At 29.2% G+C, this 23,939-nt stretch overlaps 1 protein-coding gene across 6 annotated transcripts in view; it reads left to right on the forward strand.

Moving 5' to 3' along the window:
• Positions 1–23,939, forward strand: part of LOC143230760 (E3 ubiquitin-protein ligase MYCBP2-like) — a 145,767-nt gene that overhangs the window by 46,551 nt on the left and 75,277 nt on the right. For 5 of the 6 annotated variants that reach the window (XM_076464878.1, XM_076464884.1, XM_076464882.1 and 2 more), the window contains 17 exons: positions 754–828; positions 2,149–2,489; positions 2,857–2,984; positions 4,732–4,823; positions 7,375–7,509; positions 11,703–11,786; positions 12,412–12,508; positions 13,303–13,495; positions 15,082–15,371; positions 15,507–15,776; positions 16,701–16,796; positions 17,109–17,204; positions 18,528–18,737; positions 20,315–20,449; positions 21,724–21,902; positions 22,535–22,671; positions 23,415–23,515. In XM_076464878.1, the coding sequence (XP_076320993.1) occupies positions 754–828; positions 2,149–2,489; positions 2,857–2,984; positions 4,732–4,823; positions 7,375–7,509; positions 11,703–11,786; positions 12,412–12,508; positions 13,303–13,495; positions 15,082–15,371; positions 15,507–15,776; positions 16,701–16,796; positions 17,109–17,204; positions 18,528–18,737; positions 20,315–20,449; positions 21,724–21,902; positions 22,535–22,671; positions 23,415–23,515 (2,659 nt within the window). The remainder of the gene's footprint in view (positions 1–753; positions 829–2,148; positions 2,490–2,856; positions 2,985–4,731; positions 4,824–7,374; positions 7,510–11,702; positions 11,787–12,411; positions 12,509–13,302; positions 13,496–15,081; positions 15,372–15,506; positions 15,777–16,700; positions 16,797–17,108; positions 17,205–18,527; positions 18,738–20,314; positions 20,450–21,723; positions 21,903–22,534; positions 22,672–23,414; positions 23,516–23,939) is intronic. The other variant, XM_076464880.1, reaches the window with a different exon arrangement.

The following is a 23,939-nucleotide window of genomic DNA, read 5'->3' on the forward strand; positions in this document are numbered from 1 at the left end:
GGCTTGTTCCAGCAGGAAAGTGCACCATGTCACAAAGCATGCATCATTTCAAGCTGGTTCCACAAACATGATTATGACTTCAGTGTACTCTAATGGCCTGCACACTCCCCAGATCTCAGTTCAGTAGAGCACCTTTGGGATGAGGTGGAATGGGAGGTTTGCAGCATGAATGTGTGACTGACAAATCTGTAGGAACTGTGGTGGTGCTATCGAGTTAACATGGACTAAAATCTTAAGGAATGTTTCCAGCACCTTGTTGAATCCATGCCACAAAGAATTCAGGCTGTTCTGGAAGCAAAAGCAAAACTATAATGACTTTAAAAAGTGTTAAGTGATTGTGTTGTCAGTCAATTGGACTGAGCTCATGTCAAAAGAATTAATAGTCTAACCATTAGTAGTTTGTGCTTTTGTTTCCATCAGATATTGACTAGTGTTTAAAAAAAAATATCTTTTGCAGAGGTTTGGGATTAGATGAGTTTCTTTGTAATTCCAAAGTAATTATTTAGCTGTTTTAAATAAGCTTTGGTTGTAGTAATTTTTCAAGTTAAAAGTTTTAAAGAAAATTTAAGTAATAAATTTTGCTTATTGTAATTTGAGTTTAAAGATAGGTTTCAATTATCATTATATCTAATTATTGAACGAGTCTTTCATTATTGTCATCATTGTACAATGCAGTAGACCAAGAAAAATTAAATTGAAAATTCTCACAAGCATGTACTTTCTTATTTATTGGTTGTTTTCTTTTTCTTTTAGTTTCAACTCTCCTGATCAAGAAGACTTACAGAATAAAGCAATTTGTTTAGATAGTTTTTTCAACATTTTGTGGAGGTATGTCTGATGCTGTTCTTTCATCATTTTTTCTTCTTTCTGATGTTTTTCATACTTTAATGCATTTCACATTTAATTTGATTTCAAAGTTTTAAGCATGATTTGTATTTCTTCCTTTTATAGAAGTTGATTTATAAAATTCAAAAATACCTATTTTACTATATTTTCCTGAGGGATATTATACTGATATAGAAGAAACAAAATGCTGGAGCAGTTTTCTTGTTTGTTTTCTTAAGGTATGTTTTTTACTCTTCATCACTTTTATACTTGACTCTATTATTTTGATTTGTTCACTTTCTCTTGGGTAGCCTTGCTTCATAGGTGAAGTTCATCTCACATGCATGAATATTATGCATATTTTATTGTTGAGTATTGCACTGGTCCCTCCACAATATCAACATGGGATTGTAGTTAATGTACTTGTGAGGGTAAATTATTGTCTAAGAAGTTAACATTTTCCTTATCTGAAAATGTATTTCTAGCAGATAACTCCACACACATTTCCACCCAGCCTTCCCATTTCTAATACGTATTTTCTTACCTGCCTCATCAAAGATTGTAGATTTGTGATTACAAATTCATAGCAGGAGTTGGTGTGCATGGACATGTATTATCTTTCTGTTGGTGGAGGGCTTTTGTCATGTGGTGACTTCATCATGCAGCGGCACAATTTATATAAATTAATGTGAAATTAAGTGGAGTTGCCTCAAAGCTAATGGCATAGAAATCTCTTTGTCAGATATGCTGAGGGGAGGTATCTTACAGAAATACATTTTCAAGTAAGGAAGATGCTAACTTCTATGTTTTTTCAGTTATTGATGATTTAGTAAGATAGAAATATTGATTTCAAGTTATTGATGTGATAAAGTGCTGCTTTACTGTTTAAGATGTTTTTGCACATGTGAATAGGAAGTGAAATATCTTGTGTGATACATAAGATGTTCATTCCAGTTCCTTGCATATGTCAGTTTGACTTATTTTATGACAATTTGTTTATAACATTTTTTCTCCAACCAATGTCAGTGTGATTAATAATAGTGTCTTGAAGGTATTTAAATTAACATAGCTTCTGATTAAACCCATATAAATATTACGTTTATTAGTATTGAAATGAGATATTTGCATTATATTTTTATTGAAGTAATTTGAGCCAACATATCTATAGGTGGTAATATTTTAAAAATGAACATTTTTCATTTTTACACACATGGTATAGAAATATTTCACTTTCATTCTTGCTATTTAGACATGTTATAATGGAAAAAATAAATTTTTTCTCCACACAACTAAGTTATAATTTACTTATTTTTATTCTTGAAGTTACCATCCAAGCACCCAACTTGTGAGTCGATACAGTGTGGTAGCTGCAGAAGCTCGCCTTCTGTCCAGTTCTCTTATATCTCCTTCCTCATCAGATGTGGACACAAGTACAAATTCTCTATATCCTCTGCCCAGTATTTTAAGCCCCGAGCTGGCTTTGCCTACTAAGATTTGTAGCCCAGTGAGCCGGTCACATGCAGCCTTACATATTCTAGCATGTCTTGACACACTTACTGCAGCAGAGAAGCTTCATCTTCAGGTGGAAGATGATGAGAAAACCAAGAAACATTTGTCAAGGATGTATAGCAAAGAAGATTTTTCTGTTGTAAATCGGTTTGAAAGTATGTACTTGTTTACTTCTGTCAAAAACATAGATTTAAATCACATTTTGTGATTATCATTAAATATGGTGTTAAAAGAAGTTGCTGAATGACGTAGACATCCATAAATAATCAAAACAATTATGTAAGTATAAGGAGGAAGAAATTTGATCATGCTGATATTCTGCTGTATGAAGAAATGGTTATATTATTCTTAACTTATTTAGAGATGTAAATGAAAATATGAACTAGTTTTCACAGATATTGCACAAAAAACATTACTACTCTTAGCCAGTAATATTACTAAGTTGTAGCATTACTGTTTATGATAAAGTTGTTAAGAGAACTGTTTGTAATAAAACAATTTTATGCCATTTCATTTTTCCAGGCCATGGTGGAGGTTGGGGTTATTCTGGTCATTCCATAGAAGCCATTAGGTTCATGGTTGACACTGACATTCTTTTAGGAGGTTATGGTCTGTTTGGAGGAAGAGGCGAATATACTGCTAAACTTAAAGTACTTTTTTTTCTTTTCTAAAACTTGCTATTCACTTTAAAATTACAAATACACTTGAGTTTTTAAAGCTGTTATATTTTACTTTTGATTGTGATGACAGTGTACTTGCACAATGTTGCTTCAATACAAAAATGAGAAATTGTAGTATTTTTCCTCTTAAAATGTTTTAGTTGTAATAAACTGATCTTTAATATGTGGAGATTCTGTGTCTTAGTCATTACATATGTACAGTTGATAATCTTATTGCAAAAGCTGTTGGTAGTATTAGTCTATTTATTGTACTATGACATTGAAAAACTTAGTAATTTCACTGTACTTTGCAGTAAATGGAAATCTTTTATTCTTAAAACCCTTTACATAACATTCCATCCTTTGGTGTGTGTGTATATTTTTCTCTTAGATTTTTTCCACTTGCATGCAACTCTATTTGCCAGTATATAAGATAACTTTTTTACTCTTAAAACAAAGCCTTATTTTACCACTTGTCTTCTATAAAGGTCCAAAAATAAATTATGATAAAACTTTCTGGTTAATAGCATATTTAATAAAAACTGTTTTATTCCATTTACTTTTTGTTTGTTTTTTGAGTAACTGTCTCAATGCTGTACCATCTGCTGTGCTACAACAACATACTTGTTATTGTATCATTATTTTTGATTTTTCATAACTAAAAGTTATTTATCTTGCATGCTAGTTACAATTAATCAACTTTTTTTTTATTTGATATGTATTGGTTTCATCCTTCATACTCAAATATTGCTAATACTAAAGTGAAAAGGTTAGTTTCTGTAATGTACAATTATTTTATATATGTATATTTATAGTAGATCACTAAATCTTAAGGTTTAGTATTTTTTTATGAGAAAAAATAGCTCAACTGTTATTAAAACTTTGTGAAGTTCTTTATAAAGTGTTTGTGACTTAAGTTACACCACACGAAATTGTGTTTAGCATTTGAAGTGCATAAAAAAAACATGCTTGTAGTTGTATTGATTACCTCAGACTACAGATTAGCACAGTTTAAAAATAACTTTAAAGAATATCTTTACAAAAGTAACATTTTAGACTTGCAAGAGAATAGAGGTTTTCCTGTACACTGAACCTCAAAGGAAATGCACATAGTTTGCTCAAAAAATTGGGGATTTTCTTGTACATTGGATGGTCTTAAATGCTGACAAATATGATGAACAGTTTTTTGCAAATTGAAAATTTACATATGATCTGTATTTGTATATTAGTGAATTCAGCACATAATGACTAAATTAAAAAGTACTTATTGAATTTGAGTTTTAAAGTGCATTCTAAACCTCATGTACTTCAGAGATTTAGATGTGTACTTTAATTAAAGCAAGTTAATGGTCTATTACAATTATTATTCTGTAATAAATATTACACATCATATAACATCCTTTCCAATGACATGTTTGAGTTGAATATTTAAAAATTTTTCAAAGAAGCACAAAAAGTAATGAAATAAACAATTTGTTTGAAACAGATCATAAGCAAAGGTGTAATGTGCATGTGTATATTAACTGGATGGTGTTTAGCTGAAGGAGGAAGGAGTGACTGTTAAATATCTGTAAATACACATACACACACACAGATATATTATAACTTTGATGTTAGATTATTAGATTATAAGATCTCTGGAACCCTTCTGAATAATATATATATATTATTTGTTCAGTCTTGGAGTATTTTACTTATCCCCTCATCTCTTAAGATTATTTTTTATTATGATTTCTAGCTGTTCGATATTGGAATTGAGGGGGGTGAACAGGAGACTGATGGTGATCTTCTTGCTGAGACTGAAGAAATTCCTTATGAATGTGGAGCAAGGTGATTTAATTTCACTCTCTCGTATATTTGAGCACACCAACTTGACAAGTATGAATCACAATATAGGGGGCATTTTATTCTGTTTTTGTAATTAAAAAGTATAAAGTACATTTCATATTAAGTAAAATTATCTTAATTTTTACATAATTATTCACTGAGAAGTACACCTAGAATATTATTTTAAAACTTGTTACAGTTATTGAGGGTTGTCATCACTCAAATGTTTTTAGTCAGCTCCTAAAACTCAGTTATTTTAAATTACAAGTATGTTATTTATACCAATATCTATGAAGTGACTAAGTCACAAGTTTGGGAATGTTTATAAATACCATAACAAAATTTGAATTTCTTGTTCTTTTTTATCACGTAACTCAAACCCAAAACAATGGTGTCAAACAATTTTATTGAGGTGAAGGTTTTGGATGGTGTATGTGCTTTTATAAGTGTTATTAGTGGTAATTTTAAAATATCACAATTCTAGTGTAAATGATGTTATAGTTACCTGCTTGTAGCTTTCTTACAGAAATTTGTTTTTTTGTTTTTTTACCCTGTTGAAAAGAGTTGCAGGTTAAAGACCATCTCATCATGTTTGACTTTCATTCAAAATTTTATTGCACTACTATTTTATGAATTAATGTCAATAAGTTTGATATGAAAGAGTACATTTTAATCCAGTTTTTAGTATTATGCTTTTGTTGATTTCATAATTTAAAAATATAGATTAAAATAACATATAAGTATTAATTTCCATGAGTCACATAGTGTATTGAATGCAGAACTGGTTAAAATTAGATGTTTATGATATCAAAATTCTGTAAGTTTGTATGAATTACGAACTCTACCAATATTTGCAGGCTAGAATATAAAATAAGAACCTTATATCTTTTCCTTTTGTGATGGTTTATGTACAGAATCAAACATAGTGGCCCCTTTAACCTCTTTTTATTTTTTGGAAACAGTCCCTTATGCATTTCTATGTGTGACATGAATAACTAATTGGCAGCTCAGAATGTCCTTGTTGTGGTTTTCTTAGCCATTTTAATGTTTTAGAAGGCCACCTCGTTCTTTTGAACCCAGATTTCAAGGAAGTAGGTTGTCTTTAGTCTGCTCAAAATTTATATTTTTTAGACCTAAGTACAGCATAGTTACTAAGCATGATAAGTTATAGTTAAATTTTGTGGTATTGATATAGTAATGTATGGTTTTTGGTTATTTACGTGTGTTTGTGTCATATATATAATAAACTGAAAACAGTTTCATTTTGCATCCGAGTAGAAATATCATAGCTAGAAGAGATAACTCCTTGTTTTACTTTTATTTACTGTTTTATATTTTAAGAATAAGTTTCTTATTTATAAATAATAATAATAATCTGTATACATATCTAATGTATAATAATTTAAAGGTGACTGTATAGTACGTGATAAGTCTACTGAAACTTAGTCAATACGGAGTCACTTTGTAAAGACTTTAGGTCAGTTTTATATAATTAGATATGGTGATATGAGTGCATGTATGCTGCATAAATGCAACCTCTGTAATGTTAGCCAGGCATGACTGAAAAGTAAATATAATAAACACGTAATGTTATATTACTTAAGCTATTTAGCCTAAATATTTGTATTTTCATTTTATAGCTTGTAGTCATTTTAAAATAAAAAAAGTCTAATTTATATTTATTTCCCAATTTTTTCATGGTGGTTATGAGGTTAGTCAAATTTACAGACCCAGCATAGTTAATATAGAGAAAATATGTCTTACTGAAAACAAACATTCAAAATGTATTTAGGATGTTTTAAAGATTGCACAAATAATATTTGAGATTTTTTGTAACAAAGAATAGTTTTTTTTAATCATTATATGAAAATTACTTTGTACTCTAACTTGTAACAAAACAGACTTGTTCTGTCTGTGACCTGAATGGCTTTTTTCTATACAAACTAATGTTTTGCATATTGGAAATAAATGAACATGTGAAAATATTTATAATTAATTACAGAAATACTTTTAATGTATTTCATAATTGAAAGATTATGTAATTTTGTAATTTATTTAGTTTATGTGCTGCTGAGCATTGTAACGTTGTATACTTCACTGGCCTTTAATTTTTATCTTCAGAAAAATTAAAAAATTAGTGAATGATGAAACTTTTTATGATGACAAGTCTCCTCTAATTTTATGTTTTTCAGTCATATATTATCACCTAAAAATAAATTTTTACTGCACTTCACAACTGAAAGAATCTGGAAACACAGTAAACTCTTTGAAGCTCTAATTTTCAAACTTTATTTTGCTTAACTAGCAGTTAAATAAGCATATGCCTTGGCAGTATACACATTAGCATAGACACTACATTAATAGGATCCAGTAATGAAAGCTATATTTATAATACATCTTCAGTGAGGTACAACTCCCTAAAATGATAAACCATCAATACAGTGTTAACACCTTATTAAACAGTTTGTAAAGATGTTTTAGAAATGCTATAATGTTTAACTAAACTATAGTTTTTGAGTGTTATCTAATAAGTACTAGTTTCCTTATTGTTTAGACAGAAGTATCCCATGTTGTTTGATGAGCCAGTATCCATTATGGCTAATCGATGGTATGTAGCTTGGGCAAGAATATCAGGGCCAAGCAGCGACTGTGGTTCTAGTGGTTTGTCAGCTGTCACTACAGAAGATCAGTGTGTATCATAATTTTTTTTTTAAATTTTGAATCAAGTTGGGTGGATGTTACATTGTGTGCATATATATATATATATTTAACACAATCATAGAAATAAATTTTGTTCATTGTTAATATTTTCTTCTATAATATGATTATTGAGGTTTTGGAACAAACATTTGTTGAAATAAGCTGATTACTGAAGACAAGAATCAGCATAAGACAAGTTGATTAATAAAAACTAAAACTGTTGTCAAGTAGAATCATTAATAAAGTCTGAAGCAAGTGCTATTTCTGAAAACTAGGAGAACCAGATGTTTCTTTTGTGAAAAGACATTAAAAACAATAGTCCTTGAGAAATAAGCATGGAGAAAGCTGTCACATGTAATGTTTTGGTGATTATTGACCTTAAACATTTTTATTCCCCTGCTGCAACTCAAATGGGGCATATTGGTTTGCAGCCATTCCTCTACTCATTTCTTGTGAACAGGATATTTCAAGAATGCATAAAGTACTACATATAAAGGTCAGGACTTGATTACCTTTTGAAGGTCATGGATAAAGGTCAGAGTGGGCATAGGTATTTCATAAACACTCTTTGCACTTTTTTTTTTATTAAGTTCAGAAGATAAACATAAGCTGTAGCAAAAAAATAATTTTTCCAAGATAAAATTGCAGTCTATTTTAATGAATACAACAAACTTATAAAAACTGATTTTCAGAAGCTTAATGTTTAAAATCTGTTTAATTGCTCAACAAAATGCCTGATTTTTAATGCTTCAACATGCAAAAAATGTGTATTAATAGAAAGAATCTTTTGTTCTTTATTTAAAATATAAATTTTAATGGTTGATTAACAGATTTTATATAACAGTTCAAAGAGCAATTTCTAAAGTGAATATTTCAGTTTCAAGGAAAGAAAGATTTTCTCAATTGTTAGGTAGACAGTGGGAAATAACTACAAACATATTTCTGTATTTGGTTTTATAGAACTTAAATGATTATAATGACACTTCTGTAAGGTGATTACATTAAAGTGCCTCTATTTCAGTTTCAGCCTTTATTTTAAAAGCTGGCTGCAGCATGCACTGCTGGGAATCCTGTAAATATTATCAACAGTAATATAGTACCCAAACTTGATATACTCTTGTGACAACCTGTTACAGCTTGAAGTTTTAATTAAGTGAAATGTGAGCTTAATATGTTGCAGCTGCTCTCTGAAGCTTTCAGTACTTAGAGCTGTAAAAGTAAGTGTGCATATTGGATGAATGATGGTGGATGACTGAGAAGATCATTGATTAAAGTCAGTATCTGAGCTAGTTCTCAAGTAGTATTACATTGAAATCCATTTAATTTTTTTGTTTTCTTTTTCTACTTAATGATTACAGTAGAGATGTAACAACATTTTGTTCTGGGTGGCTGCTGTTGTGTACCAAATATATTTTCTTTGATAATGTAAAGACATTTTAATGTTTGACAACCCTAATTATAAATGTTTTAATGTTTTATTATATTATGTAGAAATATATACCAGTGAAAAATTAAATCTACTACTGAAAAAAAAAAAAAAAATACTAGAATTTCCTCCTCATTTGCTGTCATGCCAAATTATAGTTATGAAGATTTGAACTAGTTTTAAACAGTGAAAGTAAAACAATTCATTCAGTTAAATATAAATGTAAGAAAGGTATATTTAATTAGCTACACTGATAACTAGGTAGATTTTTTAGTTTTGCTCTGAGTACATAGTTTGTTCTGATTGGAAGTTAATGTTAAATCATACTATCTACATATAAAGCACAAAAATGTGTATGTCTGTTTGTTTGTTTAACCATTATTTAACTGCTACTACTAGGTTTCTAGGCCAATCTTAATTAAACTGTGGGGTGATAGTTTGGAACAAGAAACATGTTAGTGGGGCTTACAACCTCTCCAAACCCCATTGGTTGATGTTATTGAGCATTATCATTTGTGTTGCAAGTTAATGTTAATAACATTCATGGATGGTGCTACTTTCTTATACCAAACCAAAAAAAAATACTGTTTTATATTCTATATAACACAACATACATACAGTGTGGAAGGAGGTCACACAAATGTCTCATGTATCAGAGTACATTAACATTCTTTATTAAGGAATACAGTGAAAACAAATGGCTACCACTGTTGCAGTAATAAATAAACTTGGATAAAGTTTATACTACAGTGGTTACCACAGTACTAATATGAAGAGCCATTTCTTGAGTTATAACCACTTCATACTTTGACCTATGACCTTACAACTTTGGCTGCTACCTTTTTGTACAAAGTTCCCCTGGACATATCACAGTGTATACTATTTTTAAGTATACATGTAATGAGTTTTTGAAGCTTATATTAAACTTTGGGTGAGGTTATAATGAATTCTGTAATAGTGTGTTGTAAATAAATTGTGTGAAAGTTAAGATTTTTTGTTTTGCTTATCATATCATACAACCCCATATTTTTTTAAATTGATAAACCAGTTAAAGGATGGGTACTTCAGTTCATACTATGAAATATCAAAATATGAAGATATATGGGTTTTAGGAGGGTTTGAGCTAAAGGAGTGAATGAAAACAAAATTAATGTGATCACAGTGAGGCAGGCAATACAGTTCTGTAAATATAAGAGGAAAATTTGGACTGTTTAAGAATTGTTTACATGTATATAGCTTGTTTTATTTTTGTTAAAATGCATGGAAACATTATTCAGAATCACTTTTTTACTGCACTTGGTCTGTTTTCTTCATTTAGTGATTTATTTTGTTTGTTATTGTACTTTATTTTTGCTTTTAGGGATAATAATAGTGATAAGTTATTTATGTCCAATGTAATCAAAATTCATAGGTAGATTTGTTTTATGTTATTCACAATAAGCAGAATATTAAAAACAAAACAAATATCACTTTGTAAGAAAAGACTAAGACAAGCATGATTATAAGGTAGTAATGTACAGTAACAGTTTTGTTTTCATTGGCTCCTTTCACTTGATATTAGTGTAAAAAAATAACTTTTTAATATTACAAAGACTTGCTACAATACTAATTCTGATATTAAACTTGCCAGTCATCTTATTTTGTCATTACAGATTTCAAAACTGTATTTGGAAACATTTTAAATTAAAAACCCATCAATTTAAACAGTTTTTAATTTTTTATTATCTGTATGCATTGTTTTAATCTTGTCAATGAAATTCTAAATTTGAGTAATGTGTATGTATGCCTTCAAGTATTATTTATAACACTCTGAAAGTTAAAAAGTATCTTGTGTATGCATTACAAAGTTGGTGAATATTAAAATATTTAAAATTCAATGAACTTGTGCAAATACTAAAAATATATTCAAATCATTAGTGTTTGGTACACAATTGAAATCTCTATTCTAAATCTGATCAGTCTTAAAAGGCACTCCACAACATGTTTCAATGCTGATTCATGTTGTCTTCAGAATAGTGAAAACCACTATTGTGGAACCATATAAATATAAAAACCCAGTTGTAAGATTAATTAGTTTACATATTTAAAATATTGTCTTTTTCGTTTCTGATTTTCAAACCATTAATTCTGTTTTAAAATATAATTATTTTTATTGTGTTTCATTATAATTATAGTTTCTCTAATATTTTTAACTACTATATTATTCAGTTTATTCAAAATATTTTTTTCCACTGGATGAAATGACCAATATTATTTGCATGTTCAGCTAGTGCAAGTTCTCACTCTTATGTTAATTTATTCTCAATTTTAAGTTTCTACTAGTTTGACCAGTGCATACACAACCACATTCAACTTTCATTTTATAAATACCTGTTTTTGCCATGAGATTGATTTCATCTATAGTTTTATCTTATATTTGCCTAATTTTATTTGTTGTTCTATAAATGGGAATGAAGTTTTTCTTGCCAAATTTACAAAATAATTTGACATGACAAACCTGGCATACATAGTAAACACAATTTCCTTTTTATTTGTTTCATTAAATCTTGATTTTTGTCTACTTTTCTGATTATCATTTGTAATTTTGTTAATTTTCTCACAGCTGTATTAAAAATATTAGGTAATAAATCTAATAAATAAACTTAAAAATATTGTCTTTGCTGGTATAAAAAGTAATTTGATTAATATTAATAACAGATTCTAGTGATATAAAATATCCATGTGTGTCTGTGTATATAAAAAAAAATGTTTTATAGGGTTGTGTTTTGCTTCAAAAGCTCAAAAAAGTCTAATAATGGAACTGATGTTAATGCTGGACAAATTCCTCAGTTGTTATACAGGTATGTGGGTACTGAAGTTTTGAAATATGTTAAGAAATTTGATTTAGTACAGAGTGTTTTATTATTGAAACTTTAATATTCATTGTGATGCTGAAATGTAATTCTGAGAATCCATGGTTTAAAGATATGATGCTGGAAATTGAGCTCTATACTCTTTCATTATGGTTGTATTAAAAGCAGTAGTTAAATCTTTGTTTAGGTTAGCCCAAAAGTTTGTGGTGACTACTTTTAACTAGATGCTGTCCCTCTAGTTTGTCAGTTCAAAATAAGGGAGAGCCTGTTTTGTGCTCATTTTAAAAGGAAACAAATACTTCCATATTAATTTTATTGTTACTTTTATGTGTTGTTTTTCTTTAAAAAATGTTAACTGTTTGAGTTTAATAATTTTACACTAATTTTGTTTCAAAGCTCATTTGCACAAATATAGTGTGATAAACTTTGAAGGCAATTTGTTGTTTGAATATGAAGTATAATTTCAATATATTCAAATAAATAAATAGATATTATTATTATAATACAGGGAGAGCTTCATGATTTCTTAACATTAAACTACATCCAAATATAATGTAAGTTTACAGGTTACACGAGAATCTGTGTAAATGTAGTTTCTATGTTTAATTTTCAGAGTTGTTGCACCAGATAGTCATTCTACTAAAATAGTGCCTGATACTGTTGAACCACTCTGCATTTTGAGTAAAGAATTTTCAAGAACTGTTGTTCCAGTAAGAACATGCTTGTGTTAAAATAATATTGCTTTTGACTGATTTCAATTTTTTTTATTATTGTTCTCTTCATTTAATTTGGACAAAGACCCTACTTGTGCATTAATAATTTGCCTGGTACTGTGTTTATTATATTAGACTGTTCTGACAAATGGTAAAAGAAAAGAAATGGTGAAGAACTAGTTGAAATTGTGTTTTATGTTGGACATTTTGCAGTAGTGATATAATCACTTTAGGTGTATATTGCAAGATCTTTTAAACTAATCTTTAGTTAATGTTGGCATTACATAACATTATTAAAATGATTATTGATTTTTAAAATGGAAATGTACTTATCTTCAGAAAGTCAGGTACTCTTTTTTTTTTTTTTTTTTTTTTGATACCCGTCCTTCTGGAAAATTGTCTTTGAAAACTGGCTTCTTTTTTTATTATATTAAAATTAATTTTTTGATTTTTGCTGCATAAATTGAATGTTTATGACAACGTTAACTTGCAGACACGTAAAAGAAAATATTCTAGGTGGGATTTAAGTTTCCTTGCCAAAAAGGTTTTTTAAATCTAGAATTAACATATCTGTGTTAAAGTTATCTGATAACCATGTTTGTACTTAGAGTAGTTCTGTTTAGCTTTGTTGTACATTTTAATTAGTATTTTGTATATTCACATCTTTTTATCAAAATAATATTAAACTTTTAACATTACCATGCTTATAAAAGTAGAAAAGAAGGAAATATTTATAATCTTTGAGGTTAATATAATTAAATATTTTTTTAAAAACTTGCTGTTTATCACAGGATTGTTTCCATTCACTACTAAAACTTCTGCGTTGGAGCTGGCAGACTTTCAAGGCTGGCTTATGTGAAACAGCCCAGACAGCTTCTATGCCAGCCACAGCAGCTTTGCTGGATCTTGAAAGACTGATTTATATATGTGCTGCTAGTCTTCATTTGCTGCGTATTTACGTCAGTGAGATTTACCCGACTGTGTGTGAGTTTTTAATCTGAAACAATTTTACTCTTTATTGTTAACAAAATTTACATAATTTGTGTGTGTGTGTGTGTGTGTGTATAATTAGTGAAAATTAATACATTTTAAAGAAGTTAAATGAGCATAAACACAAGGAAGGACTGCATTAAAAATAGCAAATCCAAACCTCTGACTAATTATGTTAATTTGTTATAACTTAAAATCAAGCTGAAACAGAAGTAAAATTAACAATTTCTGTATTGATTTAAAAGATCCCAGGGTACAAGCTGTAATGTGAGATTATAAGATGTACCCAATGTTTTGGAGGTGACTGCAGAAATAGAACCCACATTGCAGTGGGAATATCCTGTCCATCAGTTTTAATCTCAATTCGCTAGTCTTTCATAAGAAATAAAAGGGTAGGAACAGATATAGAAGCTAGAAGAGAGAGATGTGGGTGCTCCAGCTCACTATGTCCCACATCAATATCGCCCATCACTGCCTCAAGACAGTTGTGGGAAGGTGACTGTTATCCCAAGTAAAGAGGAAAAGAATTAATTGAAATGAGAAAACGAAAATAAGGTACTACAATTTGGAGGTAAGTAAGTTGAAACATACCTCTTGAAATTAGCATTCCATCCCCCAATATGGTAGGCACTAATTGCACATCTGCAGACAGTGAAGGGTGATATAGGTGAGGGACATTGTGGGGTTGAGCACCCACATCTCGCTCTCCTAATTTCTATATTTATTGTTACTCTTTTATTTATTATGTGAAACTGACAAATAGAGGTTAAGACTGATAAAAGATGTTTCTCAACCCCAATGTGGGTTCTACTTCTTCACTCATCTCCCAAACATAGGTTACATTTCGTAATCCCACATTATAACTTGTAACTTTGGGATCTTTACAATTAGTGCAGCATTTTTTGTTTATTTTTGTTCCAGCTTCCTTTTTAAGTTATAACAAACTAATATTAAACCTCAAACAATAATAAGAACTTGTAAAATTTAGATCAGTTTTAAGCTTTAATTACACATAAAATATTGTATGTGGGAAGAAATTAATCCTTTCCATACAGGTTGGGGCTGGAGTGAATGTTATATTTTGTAGACTTACATTCAAGATATTGAACAACTATTTACATCCATAAATAGGGAATCAAATTGTAGTTTGTAATTCAAGTTTTAGTGTTATATATTATTTAATTTAAAAAAAGAACTAATTATCAATTATTTTGTGTGTCACACGACACATTATCACCTATGTGTGCTCAGATTCTATTGGGGCATCAAAAATGTAAAATCTGTAGTTTTTAACTGATAAGTAACTCAGATTACCAATATTGATAAACTAAAATACAGAATAAGAACCACACACACACACACTCTCTCTCTCTCTCAATATTTTTGTCTGTACATATACTTAAGATTTTATTTTTGTTTTCTTAAGAATTTTTCAGTTTGAAATTATTAGTTGATTTGTGGTTAGACATTAATTTTCTTTTATTAGAGGTATACCAAGTATTGATTGAATAATATTTTTTAAACATAAGTAATTGCAAAAGCTATAATAAACTAAATATGTGCTGTATAATTTATATCAGCAACTTCTAAAACTCCTGTGGAGTCTCCAAAGCTATCAGAATGTGTAGCTGACACCAGAGCCTTGTTAAGACACATCCTGTCTGATCCCATTCCATTTGGAACTCTTCAATCTCATCGCACTGTGCCAGGCTTCCCAATGCCTTCCTCGTCTCTCTCTCTCCTTGCACGAATGGTTCATACAATATTGGAAGAATGCCATTTAACTTTTCTCTCTTGCTACCATGCTTTTTACCCAAGTCCAAGTTTGAAGTGGAGAGGACTTTGTGACCTCCTTTTGACTGTTAATGTTGTAAGTGTTTTCTGTTTCTTTTACAGTCCCTTGTACTAAAAACCCCACTTCATTAGAGATTATATTTCATGAGATATTTAGAAATTTCCAAATGCTCAGGTTGTATTTAAATTGTTAAAAAAATACCATTCATAGCCTTGGGAAGGAGAAAGTCCAGAAAAAGACCATCTTTTAGCAGCAGTTCTTGCTTCTCTGTGTAGTCCATCAGTTCGTCTCACTTCAACTTTACCCATCACGTTGGATCATAACAGTGTTATAGATCATACAGTTCAAAGTCCATCTGAAGAAAATCCAGAAATGCCAACTCGAGACTTGCTGTCTGCCTCAGATCTAGAAATAGCAGTAGACTCTGGTGATGGAAAGCGATTTCCGGTGCTGGTTGAATGCATGACAAGTAGAACAGAGGTAAATAACATTTTATATGGTGTTTTGTCTGGATTTTGTTCTCCAATAAAACTACTGTTTCATCTCTCTTTTTCTGTGTTTTAATAAACGTTTAACTCAATAAAGCAAAGTTAGATAATTGAGATTACTAAATATTGTTTTTAAACCATTAGCTTTGAAATTTGAAAAAAAAATTTTTGATTTATGTAGATATAAACTTTTTGCAATAAAAAGTGTTATATTTTAGTTATTCTTGGGTATTAATTAATTACAAACTTTAATGTGTATTGTTTCTCCAGTTAATTGGTTGTTCAAATTGGTGTTGTTATGCTGTATAAGTATCATATGTTATATTACAGTTACTCATCATTGTTTTGTATGTCATGAACTACTGCAGTTAAATTTTCCATGTAATAAGTACAGTCTGATGGGGGAAAAAAAACAATTCAAACTCGTGTGTGTGTGTTACAATGTGATAGTCAATCCAAGTATTCATTGGTGAAAGAGCGGCCTACAAGTTTGAAGTGGGAACTGCCAGTCATTTGCCTTCCCTGAAGTTGACAGCATATCATCTGTGTAACTGTCATAGAAAAAATAAACTTAACTCTTGTAGCTACTTTTGTCAATCAAAAATTAATTAAAAAAAAGAGTAGGGTTTATCAATTACATCTGTGATGAGACATGGAGAAAACTGAAAAGATTTGGTAATTTAAGTTTTATCTAATCTTAGTATGAAATATATTACTGTTTTTAAGTTTACATTAAGTCACTGAAGTGTTTTTATTTTTCAACTACAGTCACAAAAATAATTGAATTCAGGTTTAGGTTTTTCTTAGTTGTAAATCAAATGTCAGTTTTATTAGATTTATTCCTCTTTCTTAGCCTGAAATTCTGTAAATAATTTACTGTAAAGATAAGATTTATTTGTTTTTTTCTCCATCACAGAAAGAAGGTTGTCACTCAGGACCATGCACATTTAAAGATATTTTAGATCGACTTTTATCCATTGTTGTTGAACCAATTCGAACATTATTAAGACAAGTGAGTATTAATTTTCAACAAATAGTAAATTTTCAGGGTGATAAAGAACTTGAGCTTTTTTAATAAATGTAAAATGTTGTTTCAAAGGTAGATGTATTCTGTTATTGCAAGTTTCATGTTTTTATATTGAAATTGAAACATACTTTTATCATTTGTTTTGAAGTTGAATATCAAAATGGTATTGGTATACAAGTATATGTTAAAATGCTTATTCAAATACTGTAACTATACTGAATCTGTTAATTATGTTTTGTTCTTTAATGCCGATAATATTTTAGGACCTTTAACAATGGGATCATTATGTACTTTTAGGATCCTATTCATCATTCTCCAAAACTGGTGTCAAACACTTGTGCTCTTTTAAGTGCCATTGTTGCTGAACTAGCCTCCCAAACAACGGGGGCTGTGGTAAGTTTGTAATTTGCTACATAATGTTTAAAACTATAAATTTATTGCTCCAGAATATAAAACTTTTCTCATTATAATAAATTAATTATTTAAGTTCCTATATTCTCTCTACTTAATTTCTAAACATCAAACTTCAGGAGACCAAAGTGTCTATTTATATATATAGACACACACACACACATTCTCTTGAACTTCATACCAATTTTAATAATATATATAACAAGAGATATTACAAAACCAATGCAAGAAAGGCTTTAGTTACAAAAGATTGCAAATTTACTTTTGTTTATTACTTTTTTGTTATTTCCCCAAATTGATTTGAACTTCTGTCGTAGATGTGTGTTATGTGTACATAGCATTTAATTACAATGAAAGTTGCTTAAGGTACAAGGTTATATGTGAATATGAAAGTGTTAAATCCAAGTTGATCCAAGTCATGTTGGTCAGTAATGTAATCAAGTAAAGTAAAAATATTGAATACAGTTATTTATTATTATTATTATTAATAGAAATGAAATAAAACTTAGCATCTAAGTTACTGGTAGGACAAGTATTTGAGTTGCCTATTGTTGTTAGTTTTTGCTTAACAACAAACTTGTATTCAGGTTTTGTTCAAATAAAAAGTACAAGGTGTAAAAACCCTGCATATTTTGATGTGTGTCATTATTGATATTTAATCTAGAAAAAGTAAACTTAGCAGTTTTACACTTTGGTAATCTAATGGTTGGACAATGGAAAAAGTTCTCATGCAAAATGTTTTTATATAATTTACTACCAGTGGGTTCACCTATCACAAATATATTGACTGAGTAATTTTATGTTTTTTCAAAATATTCAATGTAAAGAACTGACAAACACTGGGTGAAATCACTCCTTTCCTAAATGTAAGATACACTGGTATTTCCATCAGTAATCAGTGGATTTAAATGTAGTACTGATAATATTTTTGATTGGTCTCTTCATAACAAATGGCTCTTAGAAAATTCAGAGTTATGAATCCATAAGCAGTTTGGTATGTAATGAACACTTAAGAAAAATGTTCAAATAAACTCATTAATGATATAATACTGTAAAATTACCTGGATATTTGTGCAGACCTATCGGTTTTATGGAATTGTTTAAATTGATCAGTGTATGATAGCACTATCGTAAATGTGTTTAAGACTGCAAGTGAGTGAAACAGGAGTGACAAATTCAGTTTTTCAAATATATTAGATCAGGTGAAGTATAACGGTGTAAATAACTATTTTTTATACTGATAAAAGTAATTTTGGGTAATACTGATCTTGAAGACAGTCTTCTGGTTTTGTAAAATTCCTACAGTTAGACTGGCATGGAATGGCTGGACAAATACTTCATACAACACCTTCAAGATTTACTAGGGTTAGCCAGAATAGAACATGGAATACTGGAAATGGATCTCCTGATGCAATATCATTCAGTGTAGACAGAGCAGGCATCAGTATTGCTGGAGTGACAGTTTATGGTGGTGTAGGAAGTGAATGGAATTATGAGCTTGAGTTATTGGATGATGTAAGTTAATATGTTTCTTGATTAATTTCTCTTTTGTACTTATTCTTCTGCCAGACAAGTACAATAGTTATTTTCTGAGAAATTTGATGAAATAGTATTTTTTGATTAACTAAAGAGACTTGAGTAAAAATTTTATAATAACAAAAATAATGTTTTTTGAACCTAAGCTGCATGAAAAAAAATCTTTAGTGTTTCTCAGTGACTTTTTATATACTTAGCAACTTTTCAATCTTTTCTGTGGACTATTAGAAGTATTCTTGTGTCCATAGATAAATTGTTTGTCACTACATTTTTCTTACTTAATTAATGGTGACTAGAACATGGTAAACATAATTACAAATATAAACAACAACTGTTAACTCCAGAGAATCTTGCAAGTTGTTTTATTTGCTTAATATATTGGCTGCAAGCTTTCAGTTAGTGTTACAGAAATTCTGTGCTCCTGATTTAAGGCTTAAAGTCTAAACGTTGATCATTGTAATTCTAATGCAACAGTGGGAAAGCGTTTAAAAAATGTTTATTTATTGAGAGTAGTAAATCCCAGCATCTCTTCCCAGATAACTTCCAGTTTTATATTAATGCCAAATTTCTGGATATTTTTGCTCCATGGACATAATTTATTTTTTCTAATAAGTTTAATCCCTCTTAGCGTTAATAATTTAGAGTGCATAAGATTTTAATAGACATTTTAAAATTGATATAGTTAGTCTCAAAGTATTTTTAAAATGTTGCAAAACAAAATGTCTGTTCAGAACGTGGTTTGAATAATTATTATAGTATAATTGGATTTTTATGATTATAGTAAAACTCTAGAGGCTGACTTTGTTATGTTAAAACCAGTCAATTAACTGTTGTTGAGGGTTTAGTAAGATTGCTTTGCTCTAAGTTTTGTTATATAAAAAAAAAAAATTCTGTTTTGTTGTAGGGTTATATACTAGGTGTTATTGGACTATCTTTGACATGAATTGGTTTAAGACTTACTTAAAAAAAAAGTGTAGAAACTAAATACAAGACAGTTAATTTCCTTTACATTAACAATTTCTCAATTTTTGCTGGAGCATCTCACTAAATGAATAGTATTTTGAAACTCTTTCGCAAATTTTGCTACTATGTAAATTCTAGGAAAAACTAGGGCAATAAAAAAGCATCATATTTTTCTTTTAGCAGTTGCACATAAAACATCAAATAAGGAGAACCTGTTTATTGGATATTGGAGCCAAAAAAAAAAAAAATTGCCCAAGCAACCACTTAAAATCTAACATTCTGAACAGAGTGAAGAAATTGCTGATTGCAAAAGTGTGGAAATGAGTTGTTTTATTATGGTAACCTCTGAGCCCTGTTTTTATTGAATGTTTTAGATAATCTCTTGGGAAATCCACAGTTTTCTATATGTAAAAAAGTTTATCTCATGTTTGTAGGTCTGTGTAGGTAAGGGCATTTCAAATTTTATATTATTCTGTTTTAGAATTTTCTTTGTTTGGTAAAATAATAACACATAAGAAAATAAATTAGATTATAGAAGCTTTTTTTCAGTTTTTAATATTTTTGAAAATTAATATTAAAAAAAATTTAAACAGCAGAGTACAAGTGGTAGTGACCCTTCTCACATTCAGCGCTGGAAGACACTTGAAGTTGTTCGTGGACGGTATGGTCCTGAAGATTGTTACAGAGACGTAGCTGAACTGAAATTTGAAAAACCTGTTCCAATAAAGGTAAATTAGGTTGTTTTACTTTACTATAGGTATTCTTTGTTGTGAAGTGCCTTTATTTAAACTATTTCACAATTGATATTAAACTTAATGGGACAAGAAAACATTGCTACAAAAAGTAAGTTATGGTTTCTAGTAATTAAATTTATGCAAAAATAAATCGTTATGAAATCCTCTTGTGGTATAACTAATTTTTGAAACTAATAATAAAGTGTATAAGAGAAAACTACATCACTGTTGTGGTAGTTCTTAAGGAGTTATTTTCTCTCTCCATTAATTAGATTTTAATACTGTCTGAAATTTTCCTTCCAAAATGTTCAAACTTCAAGTACTTCCTGTAGTTATGATCAGAATGTTAATAGCTTTCATTTGTTTGAAACTAAAGATCTGAGTTTTGATTAAACAATAATAAAAGAAATGCTTTTTGTTACTTCAAAATAAGACTGACACCCTTGAGCTATTTTACATTAAATATCACTGTGAGAAGGAATTCTGAGATGTTTTTTTCCTCAGAGGTCACACTTGTGATTGGCTAAGTTTTCCCACCTCTGACTATGAAAATGTGCTATGAATTTTAAATATTAATGATATTTTTAATATATTTTTTGTTTTGCTTTATTGTTTGTTTTGTCCTTCCAGGTTAAGTTTTTTAATATCACTTGCAACTGTGGTTTGATTGATAAGTTAATTGCCCTAGGTTTACATCAGGCACCTGCCAAATATCTTTGGAAAAAAGTTGTAGTGAATCTCAACAGAATGTTTATTTATGGAAATGTCTTGAGGAAAATTAAGAAATATGTGTGTGTCATCCAGAGACTTAATTTATACTTTCTTTGTATGGTGCTTATGTATGGCTTAAGAGCTACTTGCCCAAATTGTGATGATTCATAGTGTATGAATGGTTGCAACAAAAATGCAATCTGCAGTTTAGAACCATGGATGAACTATAAATGTAACAATTAAATTCCATTATTTGGTTAGACAAATGTTACCAAAGAGATAGCATTGGGTAATATTTATTAGATACTTTCTCTCTAGTATGTCAGTCTAAAATTATGTATGGTTATGTGCAGATAATCCTTGTGTGATGTTTGAAATTTTGAAATAAACTCTTTTTTGTATATTAATGTTTTGCTTTTGTAAGTTTTAGTTAATCACTTAACAACTAAACCATGTAACTTTAACAATTACTTTACATTAGGGGCAATTTTGATGGAATTGAAATTTAAATTTGTCATTTTTGTTGTTTTTATTTAATTTTGCCATATTAAATGCAGGAAAATGTCAAGTATGCTATACGATTACGAAACCATGGAGCTAGGACGAACAACGGGGACAGTGGTTTGACTCAAGTCAAAGGCCCAGATGGAACCATCTTTTCTTTTACAGACTGTTCTTTAAGTTTTAATGGTACAAACCACACTAGAGGTCAGATACCTCAAATTTTCTATTACATGTAAGTGTAGTTGATGTATTTAATTAACTGGAATCACATTTTTAAAGCTATAGTTTCAAACACTTTAGTTGCTAAAGCATACTTTATTTAAATGTTTTAATATGTAGCTTTGTAAAAACAAATTTAATGACTAGAATATATCATATTGAAAGAACTAATGATTATTGCTAACCTTGTTATGTAGTTTTTTAATAATTATAACTTGTATAAAAAAATATATATAACCTAATATTTTGTGAATATAAATTGAATAATTGGATGATTATGTAACTCAAAATTTTTATTTATTGATACTAATAGAGTTGTTTTAAAATAACCTTTGTTCAGGTGCTTTGGTTTTTTGTATGATATACAATTTATTTATACTTCATAGAAAATTTTTTATCATATACAAACTTTGATTGTTAACTACCTTATGTTATTATGAACAATTAAAATCACAAGTATTTTTTATAGTCCTTAAAGAGTATTGTAAGATAAGCATGTTAAGTAAATGTGTTAAAATAATTTGACTTTATTAACTAAATGCAGATATATGCTCATATTTTAGTGAAATTAAACAACTTTAATGAGAAATAATTGAAATAAAAACAATTTAGAAAGAAATAAGAGAACCTGTTAACATTTTTAAGCACACCTCAAGACTCAGATAACCAGCAAAGCCTGTATGATCTAGCAGAACTACAAGCAAGAAAGAATGTTTTGGGTATTTGCGAAGCTGTTATGAAAGCAGCAGCAGAACTTATGCTGGAAGCCCAAGCAGAAGAAGGTGTTGTTTATAATTACATTGTTTATTTTGAAGAAAAAAAATTTTAATTTGATATATTTATAAAACATTCAACCAACAGTTCTTGAAATTTAAGTGAAAGAAAATAATGTGTAAATTTATTTTTGTAATAAAAGAAAAAGTTTATAAAACACAGTTTAATGCTAGATCAAACTTCATTTTTCTTTCTATGCAAGTACTCTTTCTTACGTAAAAGCAATGTGTTAAGTTTGAAAATAAACTGTTACAATTCAATTCACACAGATAAAATGTCGTTATGTAATTTAAAGAAATTTTTATATAAAAACTGAGGTTGAGAAAGATGTTTTTTTACCACTTGCTTTTTATAATTATCTGTATGTCATATAAAAGTAATAAATAGAAATATTCATATTATAAACAAAACTTTGCTTATTTATTTAAAACCTAAATGCAATTCCAAGATTCTTGTTTTTTTAATATATCACATTAACAGTACTTCTGTGATTTTATAATCTAACTTATGTTGTATTCTCCACAATTTCAATAGGTTTGAAGGCATTGAAAAAGTGAAATCTTGCAAAGTGGGATCAACCAAAGTTCTTAATTTTTCATATATGTCTTTTTAATACTTATTTGTTCAACTTGCACTTTATTTTTCTATTTTCTTTATTTGGTTAGGCATAAAGAATGTATAAGTAGAATCAAGATGTTATCTTTTAAGAAAGCATTTTGATTAAATTCTTAAAATTCTCTTTTCCTTCCAGAGGAAGATGTTTTGGCAGGCATTGGAAACTCTCATTTAATCACAATGTTACTTCCAATGTTGATGGCTCACCTCTGTTCTGTGTCCACCTCTGATCCAAGGGTAATAATTGAATGATGATTTATTAAAACAATGTTAATTGTATTGTTTTACTTTATGTTGCTTTGTTTAAAGATATTCACAACACATTTCATATTGTATATTGTAGAATTGTTTAAAATTATCTGTAAGTGTAATGTTTAATCAGTGTTTCAACAAACATATTGTATAATGTCATAGGGTGTAGTAATACATTGTGTTATTTTGATCATATGATGCACACACAAGTTTCTCAGTAATCTTTTCGATGATTTAGGGCAGATAATTGGAAAAATTAATTGATTACATTTGTTCCAGTTCAGTTTACTTGTTATTAAATGTGGTAGTCAGCTGTCATCTGTTGTGCACATATGTAAATAAAAAGTCATACATTTTTTTATGTTGATTTCCAACAATATGATAAAAGGTTGAGAAAACAAATGTAGTT

This window comes from Tachypleus tridentatus, chromosome 10, assembly GCF_004210375.1.
Source record: "Tachypleus tridentatus isolate NWPU-2018 chromosome 10, ASM421037v1, whole genome shotgun sequence".
Taxonomy (NCBI): Eukaryota; Metazoa; Arthropoda; class Merostomata; order Xiphosura; family Limulidae; genus Tachypleus; species Tachypleus tridentatus.